We start from the raw sequence: 12,495 nt of genomic DNA, 5'->3' as shown, positions 1-12,495 counted from the left end.
GCAAATCTCATGTAAACATAGACATGCTCACTTGCACACGCACCTATACACGCATGCATGCCTCACTTTACACATCTATATGCATGCAGTCCTTGGTAAGTCGTAATGGTAAGTTATGGGTATGTAGAATTAGTCATGAAATCTGCATCAGGAAAACTAATGTGCCTTTGCTCAGCAAGCCTTTCCAAAACCTTGACGCCAACCGCTGCACTGTCAAGCTTATAAATAGCAATATTTATGACTCAGTACTAAGGCCCCAGCCCTGAAAACGCATCCACGCAGGTACAGAGCTTACCCACAGGGACACGGCGTAAGAATCAGGGCTCGGATTTATACTTAGCCTGGAAGCTGACTTCAACTGTTTTACTAACCACCATCTATTACTCTCTGTGGCTGGCGTGTGGTATCCAGTGAAGCACGGACTTACTACACATAATGATACGATCTTTCACTCACCAGTCGGAAGTTCATCCTGTGGACAAGCCTGGGGGGCACAGCTCAGCATTTTGTTTTGTTTTTAAAGGCAATACAGGCTTTCTTTGAAGTTAGATTGTATATGCCCCAGCACCGGCTTGTCAACTGCTTGCAAACCTTGTCAGAAGATTGCAATTTGCATTTTTCCCCATCCAGAAATGTGTAAACTAAGATATGCATGGAAAAAGGTTTATTATTTTAAATGCCCATTCATGTCTAATAAAGTAGAGAATGGTTGCCCGCCCCAGAACTAATGTGTTTTTTCTACATATAGTGTCCATGACTGTTCTTCAACCTCCGCTTGCACCTTGAGTGTGGGAGATCACTCCCTGTTTGAACAGCAGGGTCTTTTGGGGTTTGACCTGCAGTCTGCAGGCCCCCTGGCACCCCATATCCCGGGGCTTAGAGGGTGGACAAAGGTTAATCAGTTCCTGGAGGTCTCACCTCTGGGGTTTTGATAGTGCTGCACATCCCATGGGTGCTGACATGCACCTCCTTTTCCCCGTCTCAGCTTTGTGCCAACAGACTCCAACTAACTACAGCCAACAACTAATAAATAAAGTATGGGGAAAAGCAGAGAGCAAGCAGGGATCTGAATGCTGCAGAAACTTCTCACAGCCACGGATGGGAGGAAGGAACTGATGGCCTCTGGAGGACATGCCGTGTGCAGCTAAAGCCCCAAAATGGCTATTTAAAAAGCTGCACACAGCAGTGGAACTCATAGGGACATTCACCCAAACGAAAACCGAGCAATTGCATCCGATGGAAATCTATATCTGTGTCTCCGATCCTACACCTGACAATGCCCAGGTGCATTGCTGCATCCACTGAAATCAATAGGACTTTACATAAGCACAGCAGAGCACCCACAATTAGAAGATTATTCCCTGTATTTATGTATCATGGATTCTCAGACCAGTTCTTAAACTGAAATACACTCTTGGAGAGCAAGGGTAAAAGGAGTTTCATTTTTGTGGCATCACAAGGGCTCCATACAAAATGTGCCTAATTTACAAATAAACAGATCATTTCCTAAATCCTAGCCTTCTAAACCTTCTTTCTTCTCTTCCCCCTGCAATAAAAGAGCCTTATGGGGCAAATTACAGCCTTGGTAACATGCATCAAACCCCAAGGTCTTCAAATGATACCTTCAGTCACACCTGCACAATAAAGCTAAAAGACCGGATCAAAAGCCCCTTTGGAACGAGCTGTCAACCTCCTCTCTTGCAATGGTCACGGATTGGGAGTTCATAGCAACAGAACAGTTTCAAAGCAAACCCAACCAACCCTGAGTTATTCCCTCCTCTGGATTCCCCACAATAGCCTGTCTCCTCTCTGGTTACCTTCTGCATTGCGAGCTCAGCAGGATGAGGTTTGTCTCTGTGTCTCGTTCAATGTCAAGCCTGCCTTGCTGCTAAACATTTAAGATGTCTGCAGCCTGAAACACAGATTAATAGATGGCACAGGGCTCTCCTGAACTCTTCCCTGGGTACAGAGGGCCATCTTAAGAGAATGGAGGAACAGATCCGAGATCCTCGTGATCCGAACTGGAGTCTATATTACATTATTTTCTAAAATGCATCTGTCTGAAGGACAAGGTACATGGCCCGCTGGGATCTGCTGAGCTGGTGCAAACAAGCTCTCCCCTTCCTAATTTTCAGTTTATTCCCACCTTTCTGGGCGTCTAACTTACACTTCTGCTGCAATACACAACCCATTCTAGGAGACTGCGTGGCAGCTCATTGTGTCATTTCAACAAGTGTGGTATTCAATTCACGTTTTCATTACAGGTACACGTGATGGGTTAAAATAGGAGCCTGTAGCATTTGTTCAGTCTTACTTTCTCCATTACTGACAGTTTAAAAGACATTCTCCAGAATACTTCCCCAGAGCATGTCAGCTGTAAGGGCCGCTCTGAAAATGAAGTGTAAAAACACTTTATCGGAGAATGTAAACATGCAGGGAATCCAAGGAGATGCCAAACCAAAAAAAGCACAGCCTGGCTCTGTTAAGTATCTGCTACTTTTGACTCTTCAGAACAAATACTAAACAAGCTAAGGAAATGTATGCTTAATGTTTAATATATATTGCCCCCTCACATTTCAGCATACTCAACACAACTGATTTATCTATGCAGAAAACTTCAGTGTACAACATGGAAATAAAAGTGACAGAACATCCTAGAGGACAGGTGATGTTGCAATGAGCTAAAGATACATCCATTTAACACAATACATCAACACAGAATTGTAAACAGGCCAACACATAATTTAAAGAATAAATATCTCTTCTAAGAAATTTTTATTTTTGGGTAAAATACTTAGTGAGCATAGTCCTATGCATCGCCCTGATGCTGTATGAATATTTTGGGGCTGGCATAAAGACCTTAAAATATAAAAATCTGAATATAACTTCTAAGAATGTTTTAATTTTAAGACAGACAGTTGTTTCTAATAAAGGCTGTGTAAGGTATCACTTTATTACCAGAGTAAAAGAGTGCTTTGTCAGTGCTTTCAGATCAAAATTAAGCTAAAAAAGAAATACCTGTGGCTTTCTGCTATGAAGCAAGCAGAATGTACTGTACCTCATGATAGAGCCTGAAATTGTCAGACATGCATAAATTGAATATTTGCAATAGTCAACAAGATTTCACAGCCATCAAATATGAGTGTGTATAGCGATATAATACCATGGGAAACATTCAAATGTATTAATTTATCTTAAGAAATATGGATTGAATATTTATTTAGTTTTGAAAAGTAACCCACTGAGAAGGATTATGGCTCATCTTTTTTAAAAAGTATATTCCGTAGCCCCAAAATTGGACTCCAGGCCAGTTTTACTCAACTTTTGAAGGATTTTCTATAAATAAAATTAACAGGAAATTTAAAACTCACCTATGTCGAATGCCCATTTTAAGCTATTCTTCATTAACAACATATTTAACTATTAATGATATTTGTTTGAACCCCCCGAGAAACAAAGCTGATGATAAATATCTTGACTACTAATAACCATGGAATATATATGTATATCTACACAATTTTAGTTTCTATGCAGTCCTGAGAGGAAGCACTAAGTGTAACGGGTGCGGCATCTAATCACCACAAGCCGTGTGGCCTCCATACTGTCTCTTGGGATTTTTTGAACAATAAGCATACAATGCAGTTCATCGTTATTGATGGTTTCATATAGTATTGAACTTTGGACCCATACTTGCTATTATATCAGCATAAGGGGCACTCTGAGAAAGTTCAAGAGCCAACTGTTTCTTTAGAACAAGAAAACTGTAAAATTTGGCGGCGACTTGTTTCCGGTCATTGCTCTGACAGAGCTCCAGCAAGCTGAAGGACTTCACTCCTGAATTGCTGACGTGCTACGCGGCAAAAAGAAAAGAAAAGAAAATTATAGTTAGGTCAACTAATAAAACAATGTCTCTCAATATCCAAACCAAAGGACAGAGGTTGCAAACACTTCTGTGCATAAATACATGTTTGCAAGATCAAGGCTTTAAGAGGGGATCTTCTCCCTGAATTTTAACTTGATTTAGTGTCTGTTAAAGTGCTTTACAAAATTTAGTGACAGCATTGCTCTCAATAGCAATTTTATTGCCGGCCTCAGGAAGTTTGGGGTTTTCTTAAATCCCAGGTGCTGGGAATCAAGGGATTGCACTGAAAACCCTTTCAGCTTGAAGCAAGGCTCTATCCTTTACGGTTGGAAATGCAAGTGTATTCTCAATGTTATTTTTTTTAAATATTGTAATTTTAAACTAATCTCATGGTTTTGGATGCCTGGGGCTGGCAATACTAGTATCAACAGACGATGCAGTGGCTTTCATAAAAGTCTAGTCTGGCTTTGATCTTTCATAGCCTTAAACGTATGCTTAAATTTACATATGCCGGTTAGCTCAATGCAACTCAACGCGACTAATGGGTGCATAAAATAAGAACACGTCAAAGACTTTGCTGGGCTGTAGATTTACTATCCATCATGTTGTAATTTACTGTGATTCCTCCCCTTCCCTTAAGCACAGCAAATACTAGAAACAGAATAAAATACATAGTGATTTTGTAGGCCATGCGTGCACCTATGTCAATAGATATATGCATAGCAGACACAATGTTTAAACACAGAATTGCTTTAAAAACATGTAAATGCATCCTACCTGCAGAGTGTTTAATATCTGAAGAGTTCTTTTGCTCCACCTTTTTTCTTCGCTGTCTTGATCATTCCTTATTAGCTCCTGCCTAGGAGACTGTGAGCATTAAATACACCATGTAAAATCATACACCAAAATGTTAAAAATTTGGTCAAATAAAAATGAATAGGCCAAAATAAATAGTTTCTGACTTCCTGTAAACTTGAGTTCAGGGTGCAATTTTTTTTTCTTTTATATGCAGTGGCTTGTGTGTTATTTGTTTGGATAATGCTTAACCCATCACAGATTTGTCAAGGATGAAGCTGTATGCTTTGGCAGCTGTGGAAAAGTTTGGTTCTGGCATTTGTGGTGTCATACCAGGAACTGAGGGATATAAACATTGGGTAGATTTTTCCACTATAATAGGGACAGAGTGCGATTAATGGCATTTTACTTACTCTACAAGTAAGCCCAGTGACTTCAGTGGGGTTAACTGCAGAGTAGGGGTTTACTTCTGGTCAATAATAGCATAAGAAACTTTTAACTAGTTCGCAACTGATTCCAGGCCAAAGCTGACATTGAAGATTTCAGTTTTAGATTATGGAGTTAATGAGCTATCAAGGTGAATGGGCTATCAAGGTTCATGCCATTCACCGTTGTTGATTTAGTATTTGGTTCAATTTTTAATTTCTTCACAATGATTAAGGTCAGAAACCTTTTTTAAAATGAAAATCTCTCAGAGTCTAGAGCAAAGAGTTCATTCTATGGCAAGCTCCATTATGCTTCAATGTGGAAATAGTTGGAGCAGGGTTTCTTTTGTGTGCCTACTTTAACATCTACAGGAGAGACTTAGTGGTCAGAAATTCTGTGTTTTAAAAGGTAATTTTTATTTTAACTTTTTGGGAAAATTGTTTTTAATGTCTTCATCCTCCCTCTTACAGAAAGAGATATGGGATACTGCTATTTTAAAAATTTATAAAGCTTATAACTTGTTCACTTTCTAACATACAAAGTTTATACATGAAGGGGGGTGGGAGGATATCTCCCATGGTTTGGTCTGATTTGATTTCTGTTTCCGTAAAAATTCAAAACTGATCAACCACTGATGGAGCCCTTCCCAAAAACCTGTCAAGAGCTAAACACAGTTATTTTAATCCATTTTCCCTTTTTTGGTTACAATTTTCCTATTTGGTTTTCTAAAAAGAACATTGTGCCTTTATCATTTTGCAAGATGTTGCTTGTAGCATATTGGACATTTTTAAATACTGTGATTAAATCAGATTGGGTATGTGAAATATTCAGAAAATAAAGATTACAGTACTGTTTTATACAATAAAGCTACTGGTAAATTAACAAAACAGTCAGTTCCAAATCTCTAAAAATTCCTATGCGAGAACATAAATGCCAGTGGTGACAACTTTCTTATTGACGACATACCGCGGTCAATTCAGCTTGCTGAATCTCACTTTCCAGTGAACAGGCCTCGGACAAAGCAGACAACATATCCTGCTATTGAAAGTTGGGAAAAATCAGACAGTTAGTAGCAGTATTCAAAGAGACAATATTATTCTCAGTTCCGTATTTCTGCCCCAAGTGGTCACTATGCTGATTTTTCTACAAAATTATTTTAAGACTATATTACTGATATATTACAGATAAGCAACCACATTTTGATTCCCATGCTATAACAGAAACCAGGCAGGAAGACACTTCCTCATGACACAGACCCAATCACTGCTTTGTACAGACACAATATTGGGTTCAGAATTTATACTTTTCCAATACAGTTAAACCCAATTTTATTATACATACAGAAGATAAATAATATCTTCTCTGCAAATGGTGGCCTTGTAGAGTAACCAGAATAAAGGTGGAAGAAATGGATGACTTATTATTTTAGCAATAAGTGCTTTATTTTTGAGCAAAAGAAATAAATCCCACCCCATCCTTGATGAAGATGCCCCTATTAAGTGTCTTTTTCCATACAAGTAAAGAGGTTGCACTGTATGTGATAATTCTGTTTATAAAGTATTTACGAGAGATTAAACAGATTTTAATATGTTTATTTCATTGTTATTGTGTCCAGCGAAATTGTTACACCTTCTATTAAATGTCTCAAAACCATCCATAATATATGCTATTTTGTGCTACACAAGATATAGCTGTAGCATGCTTTTAACATCTGTTATTCATTTATTAACTCTTTTTAAATGCGACATTCGTATAAATTATGTAATAATACATACACACACACTGTTTTTTTACGTTTATTGAAAATACTTACTGTCTTTTCATTAGTAGTCCCATTTCTACTGTTCTGTAACGTCGTCGACACAAATGAATCATCCATTATGGGTCCCTGGGGTCCTCCGTGAGCTGCGTCCTGTGAATAACTCAGGTCTTCAGTCAGTGGCTCTTCAATTACCAATGTCTCTGCATTAGTAAGAAAAAAAAAAAGTTTGACTGCCTTTCTGAAAAAGGAAAAATCCACCCCAACAATCTTTGAAAAATATAAGAACTTTCTTAGAAGCCAATTTCTGTGGACTTGTGAATTCATAAAACCAGTGATAGATCATGCACACTTAATTGCCACAGGAGCAGAAGTGAGTCAAGTAATAGCAAATCAAGTAAGACACATTGCCCTCTGATTTTCAAATGTGAGGAATAATAGAACAGCAGCATATTTACCAAACCAAATATATTTTTCTTTAGGACTCTGTAATTGCTGTAAGAAACTGATTCAAGTACTCCTTTTTTTAGAAGTTAAGCTTCTTGGCTTTCTTGTTTGTGCAGACACAAAACTCAGATTCTCCGCATGACTGAAATGCTAAATAAAATGTGTATGTTTCTTTTAAAATGTGTGATGGCAAATGATAAAATCAGACAAAATTAAAATGTCACCTTTAGTATCTTGCTCTCTCTCTGGTTCTTCAGATCCCATTTCTATATTCTTGCTTCCAGTTTTAAAGCCATGATACTTGAAGCAGTTTGCAAATAACTGTAAAAACAAAAACTTGTGTCTTCTATTTCCAGAATAACTTCAAGTTCTAATGGCAAAATGCAGGGAATAAAGAAGCGATGGGCAATTTTTATATGAATTAAGAACTAAGCAACACTGACTTAGGTGTCCATAACATTTGCAGAGACCCTTACTGGCAGGCAGTAAGGAAATGTCTTACCCAACAGCAGGCTGGGTCACCTCTCCCATTATTAAACCTCCTAGGAAGGGGAGATGCAGAAAAAAAAAGCCTCTGTGAGGTTTTCAGAGTGGAAGTTTTACACATAATGCCATTATGTAGGCATGATATTTGCCCATGTGGAGCAGACTGAGGGTCTGTCCTAAACCCTACAGATTTAAGGGATGCATGTGGTTGCACGGGATTTGAATGATCTGCCTGAGGTCCCTTTTCTTGAATTTCAGCATCCTCCTCCAGAGCCTCCCTTAGCTGTTCCTGCTCCATCAAACTCTCTTAAAGGGAGAAGTGACCCAGTAAAGGTAGTGTAGCTTTGGGGAGATGGGGGAGGAAGTGGAATTATGCCTATCCCTGGGTCTTCTCACCCAAGTTTGCCTCCCCAGTCCTTATCTCATCACTGACCCCGAATGAGGAGGCAGGTAACAGAGTCCTGAAGCCACTAATATTTCTCTCTCAAGAACGAAAGCACTGAGATCCAGACCTGAAAGATCCCACTGAGCATACATCTGACCTAGTTTTCCAGGCAAACCCCCTTAGTAGAACAGTATGGCAATGCTGAGAAGGATCTTGTTCCACATAACATACTAAGGGAGGTGGATGTGGCTGGAAATAGATATGACATTGCAAGACAACAGCATGCTGACAAATGCATTATTATAAAATGTAATATATAGCAGCATCTTATAATTAACACATGAATACAATGAAAAACTAAAATGAAGCAAAATATTCAAAGCAGTGCTTAGGATTTCACTCTCTAAAGATACATAGCGACATCCACCTGCACTGCTTTGAAAATATAAATCATTAGATTTAATTCAAGTACTGTCTCATCGCACGGATTTTAACTGCCCTCCTTTAAAAATAGTCCACACACACACACACACACACACACATATATATACATACATTTATATAAAAGAGAGAGAGAGAGAGAACTATTTTTAAAGGTTGGTTCTTTATAGTCCATTACGCGTGCACACACACACACATATAATCTCTTTAGTACTGTGTAGCATTATATATATATGTATAACTCCCCTCCTTTAATAATAGTTATATAGGACTAAATATAAATATATATATGTATATGTATATATTTTTATATATATTTTATATATATATATATGTGTAGGACTATTTTTAAAGGAGGGCAGTTATATACACATATGTATAATGCTACACAGTGCTAAAGAGATTATACATGTGTGTGTGTGTGTGTGTGTGTGTAATGGACTATAAAGAACCAACCTTTAAAAATAGTTTTCTCTCTCTCTCTCTCTCAGACTATTTTTAAAGGAGGGCTGTTAAATACAAATATGTATCATGCTACACAATGCTAAAGAAATTATAGGTGTGTGTGCGTGCGTGCATAACGGACTATTTTTAAAGGAAAGCAATTGAACTGTATATATTTGAAATAAAATTGTAAACAAAGAAATACTACAAACTTCTGATTTTTTTAAAAGTGCATGCTGCTGTATATAGATCTACATAATGTTTCCACCTTCTGCCATGCCTCAGGATGTATCTGGCAGAAGCTGCTCTTGTGACAATGCTATATTGCACTGACTTGATTTCCATTCTGCTGGAAGACCGCTCCAGAGTCAGTCTTTCCTCTAAGGGCTGACAGAGAGGGATGGTGGCAGCTGCTCCCTGTACCATCAATGGGTTCTGAATTCTGACTGACTTAAGAGAACTGACTTTTGTGCTTCAGAGAACAGCTTAAAGTACAGTTCTGTATTTTTAAAAGCATGCTCTACTTGTAACTAGACCATGTTTTATTTTAATCAGTAAGTAAAGGAGCCACCACCAACAATCTGATTATCTGACATCACTCCCATTTGGTACAACCCATCATTATGTTTCAGAGACCAAATATAATGAAATGACAATCATTTGATGAAAATGGGATACTTCTATAGACAGTTCAAACAATGCAGCACCTTTTTTTTCTGTAACCACATTTCCTTATAACATCTTTTGTTATAATAATCTCTCCCGCAGAAGAATCTTGCTAGAAAGTATTAATATCAGGTCAAATTTACATATATTCCTTCATAACTCATCTTGCTGGCTTTCTATATTTAAAACACAGTACTAGTTTCCCCCCTGGGAGAACAAATTGTTTTCATTTTCTCAATTCATTGTTCAAAGCTCAGGTTTCCGATAGCATAATTCCTACTCAAGTAGATTATACTAATAAGACCGGTAATTATGATAGACTAGCATTAGTTGGCAGCCTGAAAACCTCTATAGTACTTATATTTTTCTGTTACATTGAGACCTATGGATAAAAAGCATACGGTTTAAGCAATTATTCTTACAAATGAAAACATTAATTGCAGAAAGCCAAGGTGGTCCAGTAATAATTACAGATTGGATTCAAAACAAACAAAAAAAAAGAAAGAAAGAAGAAAAATAATAATATAGCAGCATACCAGCAATCAATCAGGTGCACAGATGTAAAAATCAAGAATACACACGGGGTGCCTGAATTATGCAGATGGCCTTATTGTTGAAGCACATAATTGTGGGTACAAACAGATATCCAACCAGCTGAATTGTAGTATAAAGCTTCATTTACACATATAGTTTTGGGGACACAGTTATCTGTGCACACAAAAGGAAGCCTAAAATTACAGGGTTTAAATGCACAATAATTCCATCATTTCTATAGTAAAACAGCAGCATACAAAGGCATACATCTGTACCTTTTGTAGCTCAACATTAATCAATGGCTCGGTAGCACGGGAAAGAAGTTTATGCACTCCTCCTGATTTCTTCCACTTCATCAGCCTTTTTGTGGGGGGTGCAAGATCCAGCACAGTTTCTGTGTCTGTGTAGTTGCTAAGCTGTTTCTGAATAGTTTTACTGCTGAGCTCCTTGACTACATCAACAAGCAACTTCCGCTTCCTTTTCTCTTTCCACCCAGTGAAAACTAAGCAGAAGAAATATTAAAAAACAGGGACATTTATCTCCTTTGCTGATGGATGCTCGTCTATAAGGCATATCTCTGTCTTAGAGATGCTGGGTATCACAGAAGTAAACTATGCTATTTCCATTTTTTTAGGGTTTGGCATGATGGTATCAAAATTTGAGCAGCAGCTTGTCTTCCCTTATATATCTGATGAGGACATAATCTTTGCCAAGGATTTGAGATGGAATGGGTGAAAAGGTTCCTAACCTCCTAATGTAGATCCCAGAAGGACCAGAAGTAAACTGAACTTTCCCTGATGGGCCATTTGCTGCACTTTACTCTTCCCAAAACATTTCTGGTTGGTTACCTGTGTGTACTGGTAACTTCCTGAGACTAAAAACCATCACCTTCTACTCAGCATTGTGTCAACCTGAGTCAGTAGCTAAACCATAAAGTGGCGATATCTTTTATTAGACCAACTAGATTTTTGCAAAACAATTAAAATAAAATAAAAAGTTAAAATTATTCTTTTTCTTTGCAAAAATCTAGTTGGTCAAATAAAAGATATCGCCTCTACCATGAGTTGGGATTCCTTTTCTCTCTAGACCAAAATGGCTACAACCTGGATACCTAAATCATAAAGCTGCACTGATTCTAATTTAGCAACTTTTCTTCCAATATCTTGTCACACCATGAATATAGAAAAATGAGTTCTGGTGTTTTAAAAACTTAAACATGAAACCAACACTTGGAATTCAATGGAGAAGTTGCTGACCCACCGAGATACAGTGCAGGGAAAAAGGAGAGTCAACTTGAAGAGCTATGCTGATAAGCAGGAGAGTGTTTCAGAAAAACAACCTTTACAGTTCCTGGGAAAGTCCGTATACTCTCACATTCACATATTATTAGTTTAGAAATGTTTATGAATACTGGACTGAAGAAGCAGTGGAATAAGCTTATTTTAAAAAGGACAGATGATAAAGTATGTCTAAGACGCATATAAAGACAGTTTACTTTGATTGGAAGTTAACCAGGCCAGGAATCATTTATGTACTTAAACAATTATTTTGCTATTAGTGTAGTTTTTACTCAGTGGTTTTTATTAGTGTTTTAACCATTTGGAGATTGGAAGAGGGCACACGTATACTACATATGCTACATATATATACATATCCTCCTGAAAATTCGCTTGGCTGGGAGCCTGCAAAACGAAGCCTTCTAAAGGTCAGAGTCCATATAGAGAGTGTGCTTGTGGGTTTCATAATTCTTTCTCTTGGTATTATTCTGTTTGCTAACACTCATAAATGCAAAACTTTAATTGGCCATTGGACGAAACAAATTACACCTTCATTTCTGAAATGATGATGTCTCTTGAAGATTTCTAATTTTAGTCTTGAATCAATTGACATTAATCACTGTTCACTGAGGAGTTGAGAAGCAGGGTAAATTAGCTCTCACACACACACTACTCTATGCTTCTAATATCTGGGCAAGTTCCAAATGAGATATACACATACCTGTGAGAGTACTGTTCCTTTTTCCAATTTTTAGGGAAATCAATATAACCATGAGCAAAGCAATAAAAAGCAGGAAATTAAAAAATTAAGATTGCCATTCTATGGATGTAGATTTACTGATGCATTATCAAAGTTAACATGCTGCAACTGGAACACCATAAACCGTGCTAGTGAGGGCAGACGAGCCAGAATAGAATTCAGCTCACTCCTCTACCCCCATAGCAGACGCACAGTGCTAACAGAAGTTAAATG

At 37.8% G+C, this 12,495-nt stretch overlaps 1 protein-coding gene across 4 annotated transcripts in view; it reads right to left on the bottom strand.

The window, feature by feature from the left end:
* Positions 1-2,537: 2,537 nt before the first annotated feature.
* RAD21L1 (RAD21 cohesin complex component like 1) overlaps positions 2,538-12,495 on the bottom strand; it is a 27,837-nt gene continuing 17,879 nt past the window's right edge. For all 4 annotated transcript variants that reach the window (XM_006274257.4, XM_019483764.2, XM_019483763.2 and 1 more), the window contains 6 exons: positions 10,521-10,747; positions 7,514-7,610; positions 6,897-7,045; positions 6,050-6,121; positions 4,640-4,729; positions 2,538-3,850 (listed from right to left, as the gene is read on the bottom strand). In XM_006274257.4, coding sequence (XP_006274319.2) covers positions 3,662-3,850; positions 4,640-4,729; positions 6,050-6,121; positions 6,897-7,045; positions 7,514-7,610; positions 10,521-10,747 — 824 coding nt within the window. In that variant the 3' untranslated portion in view covers positions 2,538-3,661. The remainder of the gene's footprint in view (positions 3,851-4,639; positions 4,730-6,049; positions 6,122-6,896; positions 7,046-7,513; positions 7,611-10,520; positions 10,748-12,495) is intronic.

Source organism: Alligator mississippiensis, chromosome 9, assembly GCF_030867095.1.
Source record: "Alligator mississippiensis isolate rAllMis1 chromosome 9, rAllMis1, whole genome shotgun sequence".
NCBI lineage: Eukaryota > Metazoa > Chordata > Crocodylia > Alligatoridae > Alligator > Alligator mississippiensis.
The sequence above is the reverse complement of the archived record's forward strand: the minus strand, read 5'-3'. Positions and strand labels throughout refer to the sequence as shown.